The 23273-nt window shown below is 37.4% G+C and overlaps 4 protein-coding genes across 6 annotated transcripts in view; 2 read left to right on the top strand and 2 right to left on the bottom strand.

Moving 5' to 3' along the window:
* Positions 1–23273, top strand: part of up (Troponin T, skeletal muscle) — a 324715-nt gene that overhangs the window by 48789 nt on the left and 252653 nt on the right. The window lies entirely within an intron of this gene.
* On the bottom strand, positions 1945–14711 carry LOC108004779 (uncharacterized). Of its 2 annotated transcripts, XM_070997389.1 has the most exons (3): positions 14542–14711; positions 8805–8920; positions 1946–2765 (listed from the first exon to the last, which is right to left on the bottom strand). In XM_070997389.1, the coding sequence occupies exons 2-3, from the start codon at positions 8898–8900 to the stop codon at positions 2001–2003; spliced, it is 861 nt and encodes a 286-aa protein (XP_070853490.1). In that variant the 5' UTR covers positions 8901–8920; positions 14542–14711; the 3' UTR covers positions 1946–2000. The 2 variants fall into 2 exon arrangements, with proteins under 2 accessions (XP_016923317.2, XP_070853490.1); XM_017067828.4 differs by lacking the exon at positions 14542–14711 and having other exon boundaries at positions 1945–2765; positions 8805–8984.
* On the top strand, positions 11304–15331 carry LOC108004778 (uncharacterized). The gene is made up of 3 exons (XM_017067827.4): positions 11304–12149; positions 14894–15066; positions 15126–15331. The coding sequence occupies exons 1-3, from the start codon at positions 11320–11322 to the stop codon at positions 15197–15199; spliced, it is 1077 nt and encodes a 358-aa protein (XP_016923316.2). The 5' UTR covers positions 11304–11319; the 3' UTR covers positions 15200–15331.
* Positions 12793–14263, bottom strand: LOC108004780 (uncharacterized). The gene is made up of 2 exons (XM_017067829.4): positions 14155–14263; positions 12793–13370 (listed from the first exon to the last, which is right to left on the bottom strand). The coding sequence occupies exon 2, from the start codon at positions 13346–13348 to the stop codon at positions 12863–12865; it is 486 nt and encodes a 161-aa protein (XP_016923318.2). The 5' UTR covers positions 13349–13370; positions 14155–14263; the 3' UTR covers positions 12793–12862.

Genomic DNA, 23273 nt, shown 5'->3' on the forward strand with positions numbered 1-23273 from the left:
AAATTCAAGTTGTAGTGCTATTTATGCCAAAAAATGTTTGATTTCTTTAAACGGAGACATGGGTGAACCCCCTAATAAGAATTCGCAGGAAAGTATGCAATATAAATTTGTTTTGGCCAAAATGAAATGAATCAATTTTTGATAAATAAATTAGTTCCTATTCAAATAATTCCATTTATTAAAAAAGTTCACTTTGAAAAGCAAATATAAATAGTCGGTTGATTGAGTAAAAATACGATATGTACAAATATTTTTATTAAAATGATATAATATTAGATTATAATAAATATAAATATAAATATGACATAAAAATTATTCCAATTTTATATTAATATTCTCAATTCTCTGGCTTAAACAAACACTCCTCTTAACAAGATAAAATGTAGTGACGATCCCATATTCGTCAAAAAAAGTTTCTGGTACCAAATCTTGTGACGAAAAGGATTTTACATTTGACTGAATAAAGAATTTGCTAACATTTATTATATTTATTTAATTGCTTAATTTAATTTAATGAGGCTAGTTACCATAACCAATAATATGTAGAAATTTACATTTTTTAAATATGGGGTATACATATGTATTAATAAGTCTCACTTTTATATTTCAGAATGCTTTGTAATAAAAAACCTTGCTCAGGAAATACGAATCCATTGGTTAACCACTTCGCAAAGCAGTATAAACCATTTTACTGCACTTGAGAACTATAACTGTTGTACTGACTAATCGCTGCTTGAAAGGATAAGGATCAAAATGCTGCTGCCTTTTTGGAGGATCCACCAATCTGGGCACAAAAGGGAACTTTTAATTATACACCGCCCCGCCGGCCTCCAATCACAGGACTCCGCTTTTCCGGACATATCCTGGCAGTTTCCATTTCCCGGCTCATTGCGAAACTTCTCAGTTCAACTTGAAATGCAAGTGGGGAAAAGTGGAGTGCCGAGAACCGAAGGAGGGGCAAACCGGGATGGAACATAGCATTTTATAGCTTGATTTCCATTTGCCCATTGAGTTCTTTGTTTCCTTACTGCCCTCTCTTGGCTTTTCCATGATTTTCCATGGCTAAGACTCAACTGGTGGTGGTGTACAGAAATAAACAAGACTAAAAAATTATACCTCTTTGGCCAGAAATTTAAAAAAATACTAAGACTTTTAGTTAAAGTTACATAAGGATTAAGGATACATTTTTTATATACATATATTTTAAATAAAATTTTCCAAATTAATTTATTTTTTTGTGAGCTTTCAAAACATATTGCCTGCAATTAGCAGAACTCCTTTATTGAAGAGTTTTCCTCCAGCTTCTTGTTAACCCCTTAACAACATCTATGGCAATAAAAGCCAAGTTTATTGCCGCACCCCCATGAATATTTGTCTTGGCAGCTCAACTTCTTGTCCCAAAGGAGCAATCGCCGGAAATGTGTTTCATTGTTGTTTATTTCTTTCGCAGCTATTTTGTACGAGTAGTTGTAGTAGATCAAAAAAAAAGTTTACAAATAAGAAAGGGATTAATACATTTTATGGGAAAGTTTAGGGACTGGGTTCGAATTGGGTTCGCTTAACATATGTGGCCATATTGAGTGTTTTTTTGATGATTTGACACCCTTATCAATTTCTTTGTTGCATTGGAAATAGTTTTATAAATGTTATAAATGGTATTATATGTAAAAATATTAGCTAGAAACTATTTTCATATATTTTTAAATATATTCAGATACTTGGGAAATTTTGTATATATTTTTAAAAAATATATGGCCAGTTAAAAGTGTAAAAAAATAGTAATATCCCAAAATTAACTAACCCAATTTCTTTTTTGCATTGGAAATAGTTTTATAAATATTATAAATGGTATAATATGTAACGAACTAAAATGTTTTTAAATATTATTTAATATAATCAGATATTGAGGGAATTTTTTTTATATTTTAAAAAAATATGGCCAGTAAAATATGAAAAAAAAAAAATATTTAAATAATATCCCAGAATTAACCAATCCATTTTTAAAGCTGACCACTCAGCTCATCATCGAAATCGGAGGTGGGTGGCGTGTCCTTGACATCTGCCCGCACGGTGTACTCCTTCTCATTAACGCTGTAGTAGATGTTGAAGTACCTGCCCGACTGGATCCTCATGGCCAGGTAGCCGGTCTGGCCGAGATCCTTGGCGGTGCGTTGGTAGATCACATGTCCGCTGCTCAGGATCACCCGCATCTCCTGCGAACCATCGTCGTTCTTCCGGGCATTCTGCCGCAGGATCTGCACCAGCTGGGATCTCAATGGATTACCAGCGGGCTTCAGTCCGGGCAATTGAATGAGTGGCTCACAGCGGCAGCTCAGTTTCTGGGTGAGTGGACAGCTGGTCTGGGGATTGGGTGACGAGCCACCGATTTGTCCCGGTGACACAGGAGCCACTGGAGGAGCCACGGCACCCAGGCCCAGATTGCCCAGATTGAGGCCACCGAGGGTGCCGAAACCGCCGTTCAGCCCGCCCAATCCCAGGCCGCTGATCAGACTGGGCAGTCCACCGACCCAGGTGCCGATTATGGGCAGATTCTGGCCAAATCCGGGCAGCCAGCCGGACTGTGGCTGCTGACTCTGGGCGTTCGAGTTGGATGCCACGGGCGTCACCACGGTGATGGGCTGCAGGGGTTGCAGTTGCTGCAGGGGCGGCAGGGGCTGCAGCGGGGGGTTCACATTCACCCCGTCGAAGAAAATGGGGTAGCTGCCACTGGAGCCAGCCAGGCTGGTCTGTCCACCATTGGCGGTCTGAAAAATGGTTAATCAATTTAAAAAAAATTTAAAAATATCTTATTATATACGTTAATTTATATAAGAAAAGGTAGTAATCCAAGTGTTCTATATTTAATTTAAATATTTTTATTGTGTTTTTCATTCATTGCTAGTTTTATTTACTTAAATTATGAAAATATTTCAATTATAGTTAATATAAAATTTTAAAAATTTGATTTTAATAAAGAAGTTATTGTTTTTAATGATGTAAAATATTTAAAGTAAATTCAACGAGCATCAAAACTAATATATTCTACCTTGATTTAAAAATTTTCAAGTTAAATGACGAAACTTATTATGTTTTGTATTCAACATGATGTTTTTATACTTATTTTAATCATTTAAAACGAAATTTTGGATTCAATACGCAGGTATCTATTTTTAATTTTCCATTTTTATCAGTGTTCTAATCTAAAATGAATATAACATATTATAAAAAAAAATTTAATTACCGAAATTGTTTTTGATGAACAGAATATTTTCGAAATACAGTATCACCTCAAACTTCTTGGAGATAAGACGTGTTACCTCTGTGCTCCCGTAGTGCTAATCGCAAACAGCAGCTCTTGCTAGCTTACCAGCAAAAAAACAAACAAGTGCACAAAACAAAATTCGCAACAATCAAAAACAACAAACACAACAAACACATCAAACACAAATCCACGTGCCGGGCGCCAGCCCAATAAAAACAACAACAATGGATAAACCGCCTGACATAAGTAGAACATCAATATACAACAAACACCTAGGCGAACCAAAATACATTGTAATCACCAGAACCGACAATAAGTCTTTTGAAAATGTATCACCCTTCCTAATTAAAAAAACCATCGATTTCGCGTGCGGAGGAGAAGTGGAGTCATGCAAAAACACTCGATCGGGCTACTTATTAGTTAAAACTAAGAACAATTTACAAGCAAACAAATTACTTAGAATAAAAAACATGGCAGACATTGAAGTAAAAGCCACCGAACACAAGACCTTGAACTTCTCTAAGGGGGTCATATACTGCAACGAATTACGCAGTATAGACGAAACCGAAATACTAAACGAACTAAAACATCAAAAAGTCACTGAAGTGCGAAAAATCCTAAAAAAACAAGATCAAGCTTTAACAGAAACTGGCTTAATTATAATAACATTCCAAACCCTTACTCTCCCAGACTCCCTGAACATTGGATACGAAAAGATCCGCGTACGCCCATACATCCCGCTCCCATTAAGGTGCAGAAAATGCCTACGATTTGGACACCCGACTCCAACCTGTAAAAGCCCCGATGAACTTTGCAAGAATTGCTCCGAGAAAGTCCACACCGAAGAAAATGAGAAATGCAACAGCGAAAAATGCTGCATTAACTGCAAACACATGTTCGAAACAGACGCAAAACACAGCCCACTAGACCGCAGCTGCCCAACATTCATAAAACAAAAAGAACTGATCACAATAAAAACTACACAAAAAGTGGATCACAAAACTGCACTAGAACTATACTACACTCGTCGCAACCAACATCTTAGCAACAGCTTTGCATCTGTCCTATCTAAACAACAGACCCCCAAAACAACAACTACCACAAAAATAACACCCACACCCCAGCACACAAAACAAAACAATGACACGCAAGCAACACACGAACATCAACAAAGAAAACTAACATCATACCAAGACCTCTCTACAGACACCTCCACACCAACTCAATTTACAAACACCACACCACCCCCACAAACTTCACCCGCTCACCAAACAACTGATGTTATCAGCATGGATCTCGACCCCCCTACCACCTCAAAGGACAACATGGCAAGCGAAAGGACCCAAGATCTGAAACTACGTATTTTCTCTAAGGACAAAAACAAGACACTAACAACCAACTTAAAAGCCACCAAAACTAACCAACCAAAAAATCTTAACAAAAACAAGCACATTAACATAAGCGACTCAGAAAGTATGTGACACTTTTAGCAGCAGTTAGCAAAAAACAGGTACTCAATCAACTAATCCTTTACCAACAACAAACTACTGGCTTTTAAAATGACTATGAAGATTATACAATGGAATATGAATGGATATATCAACAACTACGGCGAACTTCAAACAATCATTAAAAAACACACACCACTTATAGTATCTTTACAAGAAACACATATAAAATTTACCAGTCACATTCCCATACCCATTAACTATATACTTATTTCAAAAAACACCTCATCTTCCCACGGTGGCGTAGGTCTCCTAGCCCACAAATCACTGCAAGCTCGAGAAATAACCCTTAGCGACGATTTTGACGCGGTATGCATGGAACTGAACTCCAAACTTAAATTCAGAATTATCTCAGCCTACATCGCACCTAACAAATCTTTCTCACTGCAAAACCTTCAGGCCGTACTAGACACCTCACACATACCCACCTTGATCACTGGCGACTTTAACGGTTGGCACAAAAACTGGGGCTCAAATCAGAACAACACAAGGGGAAAAATATTAGAGAAATTTATAACCCAATCAAACTATATTTTATTAAACGACATGTCTCCTACTCACTTTAGCACACACAACACACTAACAAACGTTGATCTAACTTTCAGCAGCCCAATGCTACAAATCGACAGCAAATGGCAAACAGAAGATAATCTGTTTGGCAGCGACCACTTCCCCATAATTATTACCCTCTTCACCTCCAACACATCGAACCGCCAAGTCACTCCACGTAAGCCCACATTTCTAACCGACAAAGCAAACTGGCAAGAATTTTGCCAGCTAACTGAAGAATACTCCGCACAAAGACAACCAAGCACAAACATAAACAAGGAAGCTGCAACAATCCACAAAATAATCCTCTCCAGCGCCCACAAGGCAATACCCCAAACACACCCTATAAGTAAGACCCAAAATGTACCATGGTGGAACAATAACCTTAGCAAACTGAGAGCAGACAAAATGAAGAAATGGCACGATCTAAGAAGAAACATAACTACAGAACACATCCTGAAATACAAAAAAGCAAATGCACTATTTAGACTAACACTAAAACAAGATAAAAAACAAAGTATAAACAACTTCACTTCCCAAATCTCACCCGAAACACCCCCAAAAACAATCTGGAGCAACATCCGACGATTTTGCGGACTCAACCCTCAAAAAAACATACACTGCATATTTAACCCAACCACAAACCAAAACACCACCCACAAACTAGAAATCGCAGACTTATTTTGCAAAAATTTTTCAGAAATATCATCCGATACAAATTTTACCACCACATTCATACACCAAAAGCAAACATCACTTAATAACACACACACCCTGTCATACATTCCCAGCAAAAGAGCAATAGAAATAGAAAAGCCCATAACACCAATAGAATTCGCAGCAGCACTAAACACACTAAAAGGAAATACACCCGGACTGGACAGAATTAACTATACCATGATAAAAAACATAGGTAAAACAACAAAAAATAGAATAATAAGCCTGCAAAACTCAATATTAAATAACTACATCCCACAAACCTACAAAAATAGTCTTATAATACCAATAATAAAACCAAACACAGATAAAACCAACCTAAATTCATACCGGCCAATCTCACTAAACTCATGTCTATCAAAAATTCTTGATAAAATTATAGCAAAACGACTGTGGTGGTTTGTACTAAACGACAAACTTATCCAAAACAGCCAAACTGGTTTCAGAAAAGGTAAATCAGCTATGGACAGTCTACTGCTAGTTGACCATCTATTAGCAAGAGCTATCTCAAGAAGAAACCACGCATCCATCATATCCCTAGATTTCGCAAAAGCTTTCGACAGAATTGGAATCCACTCCATACTCAATCAACTCGCCAGTTGGAAAACAGGACCAAAAATAACAAACTACATAAAAAACTATATGACAAACAGAAAAATACTGGTTCGTATCAACTCCGACCTCTCTTCCTTTCAACCCATCCAAAACGGCATACCTCAAGGCTCTCCACTTTCCGTGATCCTCTTTGTGATAGCATACAACCAACTAGCAGAAAAACTCACTCTTCATCCCAACATTAGCCTAAGCGCATATGCGGACGACTTTAACTTGATACTAAAACTAAAAAACAGAAAAAATATCAACATAAACCTTAACCCCATCATAACCACCATACTGGACTGGGCCGAATACTCTGGCGCCAAGCTCTCGACCACAAAATGCAAACACCTGCACGTCTGCAGAAAGCACAACTGCAACTGCACTTTATCCACGGGTAACATACAAATACAAAACGAAACATCACTAAAAATACTTGGCGTACATTTCAATAACAAATACAGGTGGAAAACGCACACTGAACTACTCTCACACAGCCTCAAACAATCAATTAACATAATAAAATGCCTCTCAAGCCCAAAATTCAACTGCAACACGTCTACACTCCTAAACGTCACAAAAGCAATCATCACCGCAAAAGCAGACTACGGCCTTCCAATCTACGGATATTGCCCACAAACAACATTACGAAAAGTAAAATCACCGATAAACACTGCCTTCAGAACTGCTCTTGGCGCATTCAGGACGACACCTATCGACAACATCCTGTACGAAGCACGCGCAGACCCACTAGAAGATAGACGTGACCTCCTAACAACAAACATTTTAAAATCCCTGATTAACGCCAAAAACTCCCCAATAATAAAAATTCTTAAATCATACCGACCACCAAAACGACCACAATACAAATCAACAATAGACCGCATAATAGAAAACTCCAAAGCGCACGACCTCCCCCTCAAACAAGTTACTCAGCGTGCACAGACCGCACCACCCTGGAACACTGATATGTTAAAAATCGACACATCGCTAAGTACATACAACAAAAAAAACACAACACCACAAATTTTTCGGAAACTATTCACAGAAATTAAGACAAAAGACAATCACAAATTCACCTACATTTACACAGATGGATCGCATACAAACACAATTACCAGCCTCGCAATCACAACCGAAACAGATAGCATAAAACTAGGCCTTCTACCACACTACTCGTCAGTGTTTTCCGCTGAGCTGCTAGCGATTGTAGAGGGGCTCGAAATATTAAAGAAGAAAAGAGGCAAATTTTGCATATGCTCTGACTCTCTCTCTGCCATCGACGCAATAAAAAACACAAACAATATTGAGCATTACATTTCACACGCCCGCAACCTGCTACAAAAATTCCCTAACAAATTCAAACTGCTCTGGATACCCGGCCACGTAGGAATACCAGGAAATGAACTGGCGGACTCCCTAGCAAAAAACGCAATCAAACAACCACTTATAACTATTGAAAATCTTAACACAAAAGACATACTAAAATATATAAAAAACACACACCAAGCCAAAACACTATTACATATAACGAAGACATCAGCCTGGTACCAGTCAATTAACCAACTCCAACTCAACAGCTACCACATCACAAAGAACAACCACTTATCCATCTCACGTTTAGACCAGATAAAAATAACAAGACTCAGACTTGGACACACCAAAATAACCCACACACACTACATCGATCCAAACCATACCAATACCTGCCCATTGTGCAACGACATTGTATCAATAAGACACTTACTTTCCACTTGCAACGCGCTAAACATCCAAAGACAACAAATATTTAATAACACCAATCCACTAGAAGCACTTTCCAATCCCACACCACCAAACATATCAAAAATTATACAATTTCTAAAAAACACAAATTTATACCACCGCATATAGGATAACTCTACCTAAGCTAAACAATAGAAATAAATACCTATAAGAAACCCTAAAAAATAATATTATATACAATTCGAGCTGAAGGCCCACGTCGCCATTGCTCAACATCATTGCTAGCTGATAATTTCAATTATTTGTTAGCTCTTTATAAAAAATAAAAATAAATTTTCGAAATAGCATTCATAAAAAAATATGTATTCCGAAAATTCGAGTATTTTGTTGACCAACTTATAATTTGTTTCTTCCATTGTAAAATATTAAAAATAGTAGGGACTTACCAATTGACGTTTGTCACGGCGATCCAAGGACTCCATGGAATTATCAACAATGGGCTCTTCAGTGGTAGTCACCTTGGGTTCCCTGGTGGTAGGCATTGTGGTGGTTAAAGCCAGTCCTACGGCAGTAACAGCCATAAAGATGATCAAACTCAGTTTGTTGGCCATGTTTTCTATTTTTTTTTAGTATTTTCAAGCTACGTTTTTGTGTTTAAATTTTTCTTAAGCGCTCTTTCAATTTCTTGAAGATTGTTCTTTATCAGACTTGGCTTTGATTCGCTTTGATGCTGAGACCAGATCCCCCAGTACTTATATATGATTTTTGTGCACTCATATTCTGCAATTTAATGATATTAAGAAGTGCAGTAAATGAAACCAGCTTTGCCAAGAATCAAAATGTTTCTTAACAAAGACTTAATTGGAAAAAAAACTGGATTTGCTCACACAAAAACTGGGTCAGCATTTAATAACGCCAATATACTTATTTATATATTCCTGCCAAATTACAGCGTTTCCGCTTGAACGTTTAAGGGACTTAAGAACCATATTAATTTAGATATACAACCGAAGATAGACATGCAATTATTGACTAACATTTAATACCCATATCTATTAATTTTCCAAAGTTGTGAAATTAATTATCAAAGCAAATAGAAGCAATCAATGGTTTACTTATACCAGAGTCATCTCGCCTTTTGTTTTCCAATTTTACCGAAATTAATTCCTCACACAATGCACATTATTAAGATTTTCGGCAGGAAGCTTTTGATGCAAGGCTGGTTTGAAGGTGTCATTATTTATTAAATGACACGCCTTAGGGATTCCCTCTAGAAATAATGGCACTTGTTAAATTAAATGAACATAAAAATAGAATTAATGTAGATTTTATAATTTAGGTGCATTTCTTACATGACTAAAATATACAAATTCGCTATGGCTTATAAGGAAAATGTATATATAAAAATTTAGGAGGTACACGTCTTTACAAATTGCCTATGGCTTGCCATGTCCAGCGGCCAAAATCAAATCAAATTAAATTTGTGTCAAAAAGTAGGGAAAAAAGGAAAAAGAAAAATGTTTCGTTTGCATGAAAATTTCTGTGTAGGATTTTCAATTTTCCTGAAGGGAAGAAAAGGAAAATAAGAAAGAACTAGAGTGAAATAAACAAGTTGTTGACAGTCGCTTGCTGTTGCAAACTCATAAATCAAAACGTTTTTGACAAATTGCACATTAAAGACGTCATTGGCTTAATTTATTAAAAATTAAAGTAAATTATAAAGCAGGCTGGCCTTGAAATTGTTCTGAATTCGGATCAGCACATATAAGACAGAAACAAGATACCAAAGTGATGCAAAGTTAACCGGTTTGCTTTAAAAATAATACCTTAAACCTGAAAATATATTTTATGACACATAGAAAAAGACGACGAAAAATCACCAGCAGATGAGGGAAGAAAGTCGGAAAAAATAGCAAGAAATCCAAGTCATCAGCAGCAGATGCACCAGCCATTGAAAATCTCATTATAAATGACACTGTGTAAATTACAAAAACGGAAGTGTAGAAAACAACCAAGGACATAGAAGCATAAGCCCATGAGATTACGTACATTTAATATATATAAAAAATATAAAAAATATTCCAAATAAAAACATGTTCAATAACTAAACCAATGAACTTCGATCACCCCTTGAACAAACAATCTCCGAAACAAATACCCATTAGCACATTTACGAGCTCGCACACATTACGGCGATTATAAAGATTTTAACAATCCTGCACCCGAACTCCTCGCCCCTTCCATTTAAATATTCATTAACCGATTTTCATCATCTTTCGGTATTACCTGATTATTATGATGCACTTTAACCCTTGTGCGGTGGGGGAGGTTATAAAATTACACAGCATTTTAGGTAATTCGATAAGCAAGAGGGGTTGTTCTTAGGCTAGGAAGTGTTCCTTAAATGATGTTTTTAAATTGCTTACATTCATAGCAATTTTTCTTCTATTTAGTTAAAATGGTTGCTGAATAGGTAATAGTTTTTAATTATTCAAAAAGTGATGATAGAGGGAAACGGTGCGTATGAGTAATGTTTTCCATAAATCATTTTTGGCCTAAAATAAAGTAGCCTAAAATGCTATTTAATAATTTTGGCTTCATCCCCATTCATATCTATTGACTAATTACCCACTCAGTTAGCTTAAATAAAATACAATATTTATTTAAGGGCTTTATTTGAGGCCATCGTCAAGGGTTAAGCCCCCTCTCGACTGTTTATTATTGGCCCTGCTCCAAAGTTGGCCGCTCAAAGCCGGCTTATTTGCCGTTCTGGCGCATAACGGTATTGTAACCATATATACATATATATATATTCCTGATGTCTAAAGTGCAGCTGACGATGATTCAGTTTGATTCGACTTGAATTCAGCTGCAGCGGCAGCGACAGTGCCTTTGATTCGTATAAATACAAGTCCGGGCCTTTTGGCAGCGTGCAAAAGGCAAGGAAAAGCGCCCGCAGACATGTCATCAAACAGAATCCGGCCGGAGTTGGTCCTTCTACTGCTGCTGGCGGCCACACTAATCCCTTTGCTGCAGGCGGGGATAGTTGGGGAATTGGGGGAGAGGGATCCGGATTCCACCACCCTGGATCCAAGCCCCTATGCGGAACAGCAGCAGCTCGAATCGCAGACGGAGATGGAGATGGAGCCCTCCGTTCAAGTGGATGGCCGACGCATCGACTGCAAATTGACTTTCGATGCGGCGACAATGGACTCGTTAGGCTGCCACAATCAGGGGGCGTTGCCCGAGGGGGGGGCGTGGCCGGGGTCCGGGTCCGGTAATAAGCCGGAGCTGGAGAAGCCGGTGGAAAATCCAGACTGGCAGCGCCACTTGAAGTCCCCGGACAGCCAGCCCATCTATGAATTACAATTGGTTGTTTGGCCCAGTGACATCGAGGATGGTGATGACTTTAGTCCACCGCTGGCCACCACCACCGCAAGGACAACAACAACAGCAAGGACAACAAGGAGATCAACAACAACAAGAACACCTAGCACCACCCCAAGGACCACACCAAGGAGCAGCACCACCACCCAGAAGCCCACCCAAATTGGGACACCTATTGAGCAAATATGGCCATTGTACGAGGATCAATTGGTCGTATTTCCGCAAATGGACTTTGAAGAGGAGAATCTTGATTATTTCTTCGACGAAGTGGCGCCACCTACTTCACCGCCCACTGACCGACCCACGGTGACCCCTAGCCATCCCACGGGCACGCCCACACCCACGCCCATCTATGTTGTGCAAAACTATCACGTCATTCACCCCAACGGCACCGAGGAATACAAGTGAGTTTGCCAAGATTAATAATTCAAATATAGGTAAGCATCATTAAAAAATGCCATCTTTGGGTCAACTAATACTTCTTTAACAAACAAATCATTTTCTGGAAAAAATATTACAAATAGATCTGTTTCCTCTATCTTTTTTCCTTCCCTTTCCTATCAAAAACTCTTTTTTACAGTTGCGGCAAAAAAAGGATCATTATACAAACGTGGTTCTAAGTTATTTTGTCAAAAAGGTTAAAATGAATGTTAGAACAACATTTTTATTCGACTTAACATATTTTATGAGGCTTTTATCAGGAACTAAAAATAACTCTGGTCGACTACAAAAATCTCACAGATAAAACTTCAAATTCTTAATGGATTTGAACTATAGTCTCTGATACCAAACAGAAAACACGTCAAAAACCATGGTCAATGAAAGAAGTTTTCGGCTTTTAGGCACTTCTAAAAATTTGTACGTATACCCGGATCAGTAAAAAATTCTAAAATAGGTCAACATTTTACGGTTTTCAAGGTATTAAGTGTTTTTTTTTTTGGAGATTATAGTAATGTTGAAGTTTTCGGCTTTTAGGTACTTAAAAAAAATGTTACGTCTAAAATAGGTCAGCTCGTTACGGTTTTCAAGATAAAAAAGATCTAGTGTTTTTTTTTGCAGATTGCAGCTATATTATTTAGCATGACTAACAAACGTTATTCAAACAAAACATGAAAACTCATAGAAAAATGATGAAATGAGTGCGCCAGTCCTTCGATAAGACGGTCACCAAGTGGTATAGGAGGGACCAGTGGAGGATCTGTTCCATGGCCAGGCAAAAGATGGCACAATAGGAGACGAAGCCGAAGACCAAGTTGTGCCAGTGGTCATCGTTCGAAATGTAAGAGATGGCCCTGAGCTGGATCTTATAGGCAAAAGCGAACTTCGAGCAGCAAACATAAGCCCAGGGCGCCACCGCCGCCAAGTAAGTCATCTTCGCAAATGCCGAGCGCCAGCGGGCGCGGATCGCCAAATAGGGCGACATGGCCAGGGCGGTCAGCCCCAGGGCCACCAAAGCGGTGTGCAGTACTTCATGGTATACGAAGGTCGCCCTGGCTCCCTCCTCGTAGCCCAGTTCCCACTTTACCTCGACCAGGGGAGTCGCCGTGATCGCCGTGAGCACCACCGTGGAGTAGAGCAGTTGTTTCAACATCATGCCCACCATTTTGTCGAAGCTGTTCCAAGAACTAGGTTTAAAATTGGGAAAAATAGGGAATTAATCAGAGAACCACACACGTTGAAGGAATTTTGTATTGACTCGTTTCGGTATGGAGAGGTTGAGAAATAAGTTTCATAGCCTTCTTAGATATAACGTCACGATAGAAAAAGGAATCTAAAAGCGTATGTGCCAAGCAGGACAGCTATACCTAGTATTTTTCAGTCCAGATCTATTATTTTGTAGTATTTTATACTTCCACGGAATTTCTTAATAATTGAAGCCTTTAAATGGTAGAAACTTTGTACGCGTAAGTTTATTCGACATTTGAATACTCACTTTACTCCGTTCTAGTACAAATTTTCAAGAACAAGGAAAAACTAAATGGAGTACATCAAAAATGAACAAAGACCTTGGGTAAATGGCGTAAAACAGAGCAATAATCAGAGAACAACGCACGTCGACGGAATTTAGTTACTCGTTTCGGGTTGAAGTTGGTTTGAAATATTTTATATAGAAAAAATATTTTAAGTCTTTAAAGGTAGAAACTTTGTATACGTATTACATTTGAATACTCACTACTCAATTCCAGTAAAAATTTTCAAAAACAAGGAAAACCTTGGGTAAACACCGTAAAATAGAGCAAAAATCAGAGAACAACACACGACGACGGAATTTAGATTGTGATTCGATGCGGGTTGGAGTTGTTATGAATTATGATATATAGCCTGCTTTGATGTTACGTTACGATAGAAAAAATATTTTAAGTCTTTAAAGGTAGAAACTTTGTATACATATTACATTTGAATACTCACTACTCAATTCCAGTAAAAATTTTCAACAAGAAAAACCTTTGGTAAACACCGTAAAATAGAGTAATAATCAGAGAACGTCGACGGAATTTAGATTGTGATTCGATTCGGGTTGGAGGTGTTATGAATTATGATATATAGCCTACTTTGATGTTACATTACGATAGAAAAAGAAAATTTGATGTTACGTTATGATAGAAAAAGAGAATCAAATTTTCGATTTGTTAAAACCAAGACATCCTCTTAAGCCTTTAAAGCAAAGTGCAATTTACACCTAGCGGTACCGACGGATCATCGATGTGTGTCTGCTGACCGCTGTTTTACACTGTACGTGTTGCGGCAGAGGTCGAGCAGAGATATTCCCTATGCCCGCTTATTTTAAATACTCACTTTACTCAGTTCCAGTAAAAATTTTAAAAACCAGGACAAAACACAATTGAGTACACCAAAGATGTTCCAAGAACTTGGTTGAAAATCGTAGAATATGGTAATAACCACAGATCGACACACGACGTCGGAATTTAGTTAGTAATTCCTTTCGGTTTGAAGTTGGAGTGAAATACTTTATATAGCCTACTTTGATGTAACATTCCGATAGCAAAAGTCGTCAGCAGGGCTGCCATGTCTAGCCTTTTTTATAATGCGAGTTTTTTTAATGCATTTCTTTGTAACTTTTTAAATTAAAATCTTGGTTGCTATAAGGAAATGAAGCAAATTCCTAACAATTTTCTCTTTATCCCAGATTAGTGATGAGCAACGGCCTGGTGAACTACAAGAAGCTGTACACCAAGAAATCTTGTGGCCAGGTGATAAACGTGCAGGAGGGCTATAATTCAGTGCCCATTCCCGGACCCAAAAACCAAATCCAGACGCAGTACTACATCGCCGACGAGCGGGGCTACAATGTCTATAGAAGTGAGTCTGTCCAGAGTTGCCATCAATAGTGATTGTATATTCCATTTTCCCGCCCCCAGTCGAGCTCCACAATCATCAGCCAGGGTTGCCCAAACATTTGCATTACAAAGCCACAGAAGCGACCAATATGTGAGCGAGGAAGGCCAGGATTTCCAAATGGCGGACACAGTGCCTCTCAACTTTATCAATAAACGAAAATATTTTTTTTTATATTTATTTATACCATAAATTTTAATAAAATATAAAAAAAACATTTGGGGAACTAGTTTTAAATATATTTGCAATGATATGTTTTAATTTTTAAACTAAAATAAGATTGAGACATCTTTAAGAGGGGGTACTTAATATATATATATCGTTTAGAAAAATTATAAAAAATATTTTTTTAAATGGTGATACCACTATAATATCCTTTATTGAATTTAGTCCTGGCATATTTATTTTGACCCAATGTTCTCTTTGTGGCAAACGAATGGCGAAATAAAATGTAATGCCCACAAAATGATTTGCTGTATTTTTTTGTTTGTTTGTCGCTCTTGGTGTTATGTATCTTTTTTTTTGCTGTTTTTGCGATTGCTGACAGGTCTGATCTGTCTATATGTATTTTGTTTTTCCACTATTTTTATTTCACCAGATTCTGCAAACATTGAATGTTGTTGTTTTGCCTGATTCCTATTCTATTTGCTGTTGCTTTCTCAATCGCAGTGTTGCTGATTGCCATCTTTGGTTGATGTTGCTGCTGTTCATACTGCTGCTGCACTGGAAAAAAATATTGAAAATATTTAAAATATAATTCTTTCTCTTTGCTTTGATTTCCTAAATGCATTTTAGGTGGAGAAAAATTATACAGAATAATATCTTTGTATATAACTCATGAAACATGAAACACTTAATCATTGACAGCTAAATATAAGTTATACTAATAAATAATTAGAGAGTATATATTACAATTTCAATTATAATATATTATAAAACATAATAGTAAATATTATAAATTGAAAAGAACTTTATCTTTGGCAGCTAAATATATTTTATAATAATAAATAACAAGAGAAATATAAGTACAGTATATATTATAATTACAATTAAGTCTCTTTATATTTTATAGAATCCATTTTGAATTCACATTATTACTTTATTTTCATTAATCCATTTATTGATCCCTAAACCCAGTTGGATTTTTCTGGGTGCTTGTTGTTTTCTCACTCGAAAGCCCCTGGGCAGTTGTGGGTTAAGGGCAGGGGTAAGGATGATGCTGATGATGCCATTTAGATGCATATCAAAGTATTTCACTTTTGCCCAATCCTTTCGGCATTTTTGCATATGTATGTATTTATTTATTTATTTATTTTTTTAGTATTCGCCTTGTGCTGCTGCTACTGCTGCTGCTAGCAATGACTTTGTTGTTTCTTTCAATTGTAGTTTATGGCTTTTCTTTCCCTCGATTTTCCTCGCCCTATAAACCCTCGAGTTTTCCCTGTTTGTTGTTTATGCCGCAAAGTTTTCTTGGTCCTTGGGCGTCAGCCTGTTGGCAGCTGTGCAAAGTTTTTTGGGTCTTGGCTTATGATTATTTAAATTCATGTTCGACCTCACTTTATAGGCCTGCCCCATATAAATCCAATGATTATACCCGTTACTCGTAGAGTAAAAGGGTATACTAGATTCGTCGGAAAGTATGTAACAGGCAGAAGGAAGCGTTTCCGACCCCATAAAGTATATATATTCTTGATCAGGATCACTAGCCGAGTCGATCTAGCCATGTCCGTCTGTCCGTCTGTCCGTCTGTCCGTCTGTCCGTCTGTCCGTCTGTCTGTCCGGATGAACGCTGAGATCTCGGAAACTATGGGAGCTAGGCTATTGAGATTTGGCGTGCAGATTCCTGAGCTTCCTACGCAGCGCAAGTTTGTTTCAGTAGACTGCCACGCCCACTCTAACGCCCACAAACCGCCCAAAACTGTGGCTCCTACAGTTTTGATGCTAGATAGAAAATTTTAACTGAAATGTAATGTTCTCATCAATACCTATCGATTGACCCAAAAAAAAATTTGCCACGCCCACTTTAACGCCCACAAACCGCAAAACCCTGTGACGCCCACAATTTTCATGCTAGATAAAAAATTTTAACTGAAATGTATTGGTCTCGTCAATACCTATCGATTGATCCAAAAAACAATTTGCCACGCCCACTTTAACGCCCACAAACCGCAAAACCCTGTGACGCCCACAATTTTCATGCTAGATAAAAAATTTTAACTGAAATGTATTGGTCTCGTCAATACCTATCGATTGATCCAAAAAAAAATTTGCCACGCCCACTCTAACGCCCATAACGCTTAAATCTGTATACCGCCGGTAGGTGGCGCATTTTAATCTCGCTTTGCTGCTTGCATATCTCCATTTAGCTGAGTAACGGGTATCTGATAGTCGAGGTACTCGACTATAGCGTTCTCCCTTGTTTTCACTAAAGATGTGTTTAAAAATCGTTGGGGGTTTTCCCGTGTCTCCAAGGGCTGGCAATTAAATCGAACATGAATTTTCCATTCCCATCATCTGTAAATGTGTCGCCTCATTTACTGTAAATTGAGAAACTATTTTTGCTAAGGGTGTTAAGAGCGTTGCGGAAGTCCTTCCGCACCTTTTCTATTTTTAACCCTTTTATGGACACTATGGTCCAATTAAAACTATTATGTTTTCTGTTATATAATACCTTTTTAATAACACCTTCATGATTGTTCATGATAGTGGACAAAATTAATACTGAAACATATACATAAGTTATTTTGCTAAAAAATTAAACAAAAGTTTTATTTATTTTATTAAAAATTAAATTTCAAAAAAATAGTTAAGGAAACTAATTCTTACAATTACTTAAACTTCAAAGATTTTCAAAATAAAATCTTGTGCTTGGCACTTCCACTGTTTATGTATTTTATTGACGGTGGCCCAGAAAAGCCCTGCAAATAAAGAGACAGCCATTAAACGTGGCCAGAAAGGGGTTAAATGTCCCGAGGCTGTCCCCTTCCGCTTCTTCTTCTTCTTCTCGTAGAGCTGTACCTTGTTTCGGTTGGGGTTTATTTTTCAGTTCCCAGCTCGTATATCCGTTCCGTGTCGTCTTGGCCGTACGTCGTTCGTTTTACGGCCTTTGTAATTATCACTTTAATGAACTTTGCTAGTTTGATAGCGAACCTCGCCAAAAGGTAGCGCCGCGCAATGGGGCCAATGAGCGAGATAGCTATCCCCGGGGAGAAAGAGACGGCCGTACGGCTGAGTGAAAGAGAGGGGGCGATTGCAAGGACGGTACGTGCAGGAACGGCTTTCTCCTTCCAGCGCATTGTGTGCCTTTGGTTTTTATTAAGGAATAAAATTAGTGAGCGCGTGCCGGGAACGCCAAAAATGCCAGTTGCAGCACGTCCCCTGCCGCACCGCGTACTTTCTCCCCCCGCTTTCACTCGCCTCCTTCCGGGCAAAAGGAAACGGAAGCAGCGGCGAAAGTCTCAGGAGCACGGAAAGAAAGCAGTTTAAATGGGCGTTTTATTAACTAACTAATGTTTTGTTAATTATTAAGACAGAAAACATGACAAAATATGACAAGACATTTTATAAAAATAAAAGTGTTTCTAAAGAACTATTTTCTTTTATCATATTTTAAAGTTATAATAAAGTTTTAATAGCTTTTGTAAGTATATATTATAATTTAAAATATGTATCTTAATGTTTTATAAGATTCATTTTAAATTACACACATTATTACTTTATTTTGGTTCATCCATTTTTTGATCCCTAAACCCATTTGAATTTTTCTGGGTAAAAATGTAAGCTAAGAACTATTTTCTTTCATCATATTTTAAAGTTTTAAAAGAGTTTTAAAAAGTTTTATTTTGCAATGATTGGAAAATAACATTTTGTGACCTAAGAAGTTAATTTTGTGAGTTTATAAAGAAGCTTTTTCTTTGATTTGATGCCAAAAGAAGGGTATAAATTACAAAAATATATTTTAACTAATGAGTGATTGATTGCTGGTACGTATATATTTTTTTCAGTGCATTTCAAGCAGAGTGGGTTTAAGTTGAGGCAGAAACGGTGACTGCAACAGAGGCCGAAAGTTATGCGAAGCGAATGTGCGCAAAATAATGCAAGATAAACGCGCCAATTTCCAGAGGAGCAAAAATAGCAACAACTTTTGAAGGCGGAAGAAATGGGTAACCAAGTGGGGTTAAATGAGGGAAAAGAATTGTTGAAGCAACGAAAAAAGGTATACAAAATGAAAGTTTCCGATTAAAAATGATTTAAAATGGGTCAAGTGGTAGCTATAAAATTTATTATGGGTATTGTAGTTGAATACTATTAAATTTACTAATACAGCTTGAGTTTTTTTGGACATAATGGTAAAAACATACAGCAAATAAATCTAGTTTTGTAATTAGAAACAAAGATAAACGAAACAAATTATCTAATTTATTTAAATATAATTAGTTTCCCCTGTTTTTGTGCAGTTCCGAGTGTTTTCACAAATTAATGCAAGGAATAATTAACGGGGGATTACACAAGGATCACGTTTAAATCAGCCGAACGCAACTTTACATCATGCCAGCCGAAATAAAACCCCAAAAGTGTGAATGTGCGAAATGGAAAAGCCCCGGAAAAGCGGTCGAGCAATGAAAATGGCTGCGAAAATACAAATTGAAATGCAGCAAGTCGCCTTCCTTGTCGTGGTTTATTTTCCAACGCCACGGCAATTAATCATAAAAGCAGATTTTAACACGAGCTGACTTTATGCCATGTATGGTGAGTATACATATAAGTTTTATATGCCCCATGCCCATACCCATGCATATATGGATGCCCCTACCCATCAGCACCTCGAACCCATGAAATATGCAAAATATCTTGTAATGTGTTTATCAATGTGTGCGGATAGCCATGGAACATGGATCGGGCAATGTTCCGGACTCGTTGACTCAGTTCCAGACGATTCCTTTCCTGGGCCAGAGAATAAATTCATTGAATTAACAAATAGCTTCGTGTTCATTTTAAGCCAAAAAGGAACAAAGGGGGAAAATGCGAAAAAAAAGTTCGCCCTGTTGGCAGGAAAAAAGTGAGTGCATTTTATATTTTAAATGTTTTTATACGCGTGAATATGTATTATTATGCTATACGACTAACCTGGATATTCTGGTCCAGCGCAATACTCTTAGTGGATTTTCGTTAAAAATTAAAATAAATTACACAGTTGTTTTGCGGCTGGAAATTCTCTTCGTCCTTTTTTGCTTTTTGGTTTGTTTCCGGCTTTTTGTTTAACAGTTTTTTTGGCTAAAGCGAAAATAATTGACGAAACTTCATTTAATGTATGCTTAAAACTGCGTGTACGAATTGGGTTTTACCAGTACTTGAGAGTACCTCTCTCAATTAAGAGGACAAGCAGCAATTTGTGGCGATTATAAATATTTATGAGGGCAGTTTTTTGTAAATTAAGTGGAAGGTTTTTTTATCTTTAAGCGATACATGAATGACAGCTGATTAATTAATTAGCAAATAGAGAAGTAAGAAAGATGGTAGCAATAACTATTATCTTTGTTATGTAAATGTTTGTAGAAGTACTGCCAATTTTCAATTTTGTTAAAAACATCATTAACTATAAAAATAAAAAAAATATAAAACATTAAAAAATACTAAGTGGCTAAAGATTTATTATTTTAATAGGTTATTTTGTGATATCTTTACATCTGGCTCATCGAAATGGAAAATAAATGTTTTATTTTGGTAATTGTATTTGAATATTATTTCTTTTTATTGTAAAAGATCTCGTATGAGAGAGACGCATTCGGAAATTTAAAAAGTGTGTAGCATACTTTTGAATCTATCACATATTAAGAAAAAACCTAAACAACTGACTAACCAAAAGAGTGATTACTAAGAACAAAGCTGATTTTTCTTTCCTAATGACTAATCAAATGCAGATAAATAGAATGTTTCTTCAAATAAACGTATTCTTGGCCAAAAATCGGATTGGATTGCAAGAAAACAACAGAATAAGCTTTAAGGAAAGCGAAACGAGAATGGGCCAATTAAATGAAATCCAAATCTGCTCTTCCGCAAGTGCCAAGTAGCCCGAAATTCCCCACAATGCAATCATACTGTGCTGAGCACCAATTCAATTTGGAATGTTAATTCCCTGCCAGGAATTCGCCCACAATGGCTGTTGAATTTAATCCAGCCCAATAAGGTAATTCCACTTACAAAGCTCGAAAAAAAGGAAAATTCAGGGGAGAGGTGTACGAGTACGGGAGTTCATAGCATAATTTGCGGCATGCATGCTAAAATAATGAATTTCCGCTTGCATAAACAAAGGAGTTAGTTAGACAGGATCTTGGGGACAACTTGTGCCTGGCAATTTCATTAGAGGTGCAAGAAAAAAAATAGAAAAATAAAATTCCCACCAAGGAATGCAATTTGCCTGCACTTTATAATTGGCTCAGGGCTGCAATCTAACCTTGGGTTGTTCTGGAATAGGTTTTTCCCTTTACAAATTATCGTTAAATTAAGTGCTCATTTAAATTCTCCCACAGCAGAAATATCAGGGAATACTTTCCCCACTTTGCCTTACTTTCTCGCCATATTTTCGTTTTAATGAACATTTTTCTGGTCCATTTGAACCCGCTAAGCCAGCCCTACGATAATTTCGTTTCCCCATTTCGGTTGCCTTTTTCTTTCGTACTTTTTGATGGTTAACTGGCAGGACGCAGTGTCCTGTGTCGAGTGTCCTTTTTTTTGTGTGTTTGCAGGATCTCGCAGCCTTTTGCTGCGGTCGCTGATGAACTGCACACATCACCCACCGGCACCCACCGGCAAACAACAGCAATGTCCTTTTAGCACATCCTGCCCACACACCTGCCATGTGTCCTGCCTCCTTTGGGAGGGGGGTCACGGGTACCTGTTCCTCCCCAAAACCCCCAAACTCCTCCCGCTAAACTCGACTTTCGCTGCTTAAAAGCCATTTTTGCATTTTATATTTAATTTTTTCGCCATCCTTTTTTTGTCGCGGGTGTGCCGCAATGCTTATCCTTTTTTCTACCCTCTGAAAAGGTAATCTGCACCCGAAAGAGGCTTTTCATTTTCAGAGTTTCAGAAAAAACAAACTTAAAATAAACAAATACGTTGTGGAAAATATAAAGGTTTATTGCATCAATCAATAGAGTGCATCAAAATAAACACTTCCGAGTTTTTAGAAAAATTCTAGCTAGTTTTCGTCATATTTAATATTAAAGTACTTTAAAAAATAACTGCTATTTTCGGTCCTTGAATTTAAAAATTGCAAGCAAACCCTTTAAGAAACTATTAATTTCTTCTTTTGCGAAAAATCTAATTATTTCCTTTTCCGATAAAAAAAACCTAGGTTTGGTTTCCCATTTCCATTGACTTCGAAAAACCAACTGCATTTCAGGGTATTTTTCCCTTTTATCAGGCTAAGTTAATTCTTGGTCCTTGCTCATTTTTCGGTGTCCTTTCCACCTCTGTTTATTCTTCATCCTTTGGCTTTGGTTTACATTTTTTCTGTCGCTGTTTTCGCTGTTTGTTGCTGTTACCGCAGCATGCAAACATTTTGTAGCCGTTTCCTGGGAAACGGGCGAAAAAAGGAGGTCCCTGTCCTAGTTAAACTTTGCCTGCTTTGTCACATTTGCAATATTTATTGCCTTTTGATTATACTTCAGCCGAGCCGGAAAATATATTTTTTCGTATTTTGCAGGGCATTTAAGATTTTGGGTGATGTGATGTGAATTTAATGGAAAACCCCTAGGGGGTATGGCATTGACATTGAACTGACGGGCCGGGGAAATGGTTTAAAGTTTCCTCAATCTTTAATCGAGTCAAAGTTGTTGAAGAATTGCACTCCTTTTTTTCGCTTCTTTCCTGTTACTTAGTTGCTGGATTGTTCCTCTCTTTAATAAGCGTCAAAGTTAACAAAGTTGCAAGTTAACTTTTTTTCTTGTATTCGGCTTTATTCCCTTCTTATTTTCCATTCCATTGCCCCTTGCCCCAATTCATTTTCCCGACTCTTCCCGGAGAAGATTTCTAAAGTTTCATTGATAATTTTAACGACTCCCAGCTACATGTGTCCGTCGGAAAGTCGGAGTTCTGGAGGGGATTTCAAAGGGGATTGCCGCTTCGTGTTGAACTGCAAAGGCGCTTTAAGTACTTCACAAAAGTTG

This window comes from Drosophila suzukii, chromosome X, assembly GCF_043229965.1.
Source record: "Drosophila suzukii chromosome X, CBGP_Dsuzu_IsoJpt1.0, whole genome shotgun sequence".
Taxonomy (NCBI): domain Eukaryota; kingdom Metazoa; phylum Arthropoda; class Insecta; order Diptera; family Drosophilidae; genus Drosophila; species Drosophila suzukii.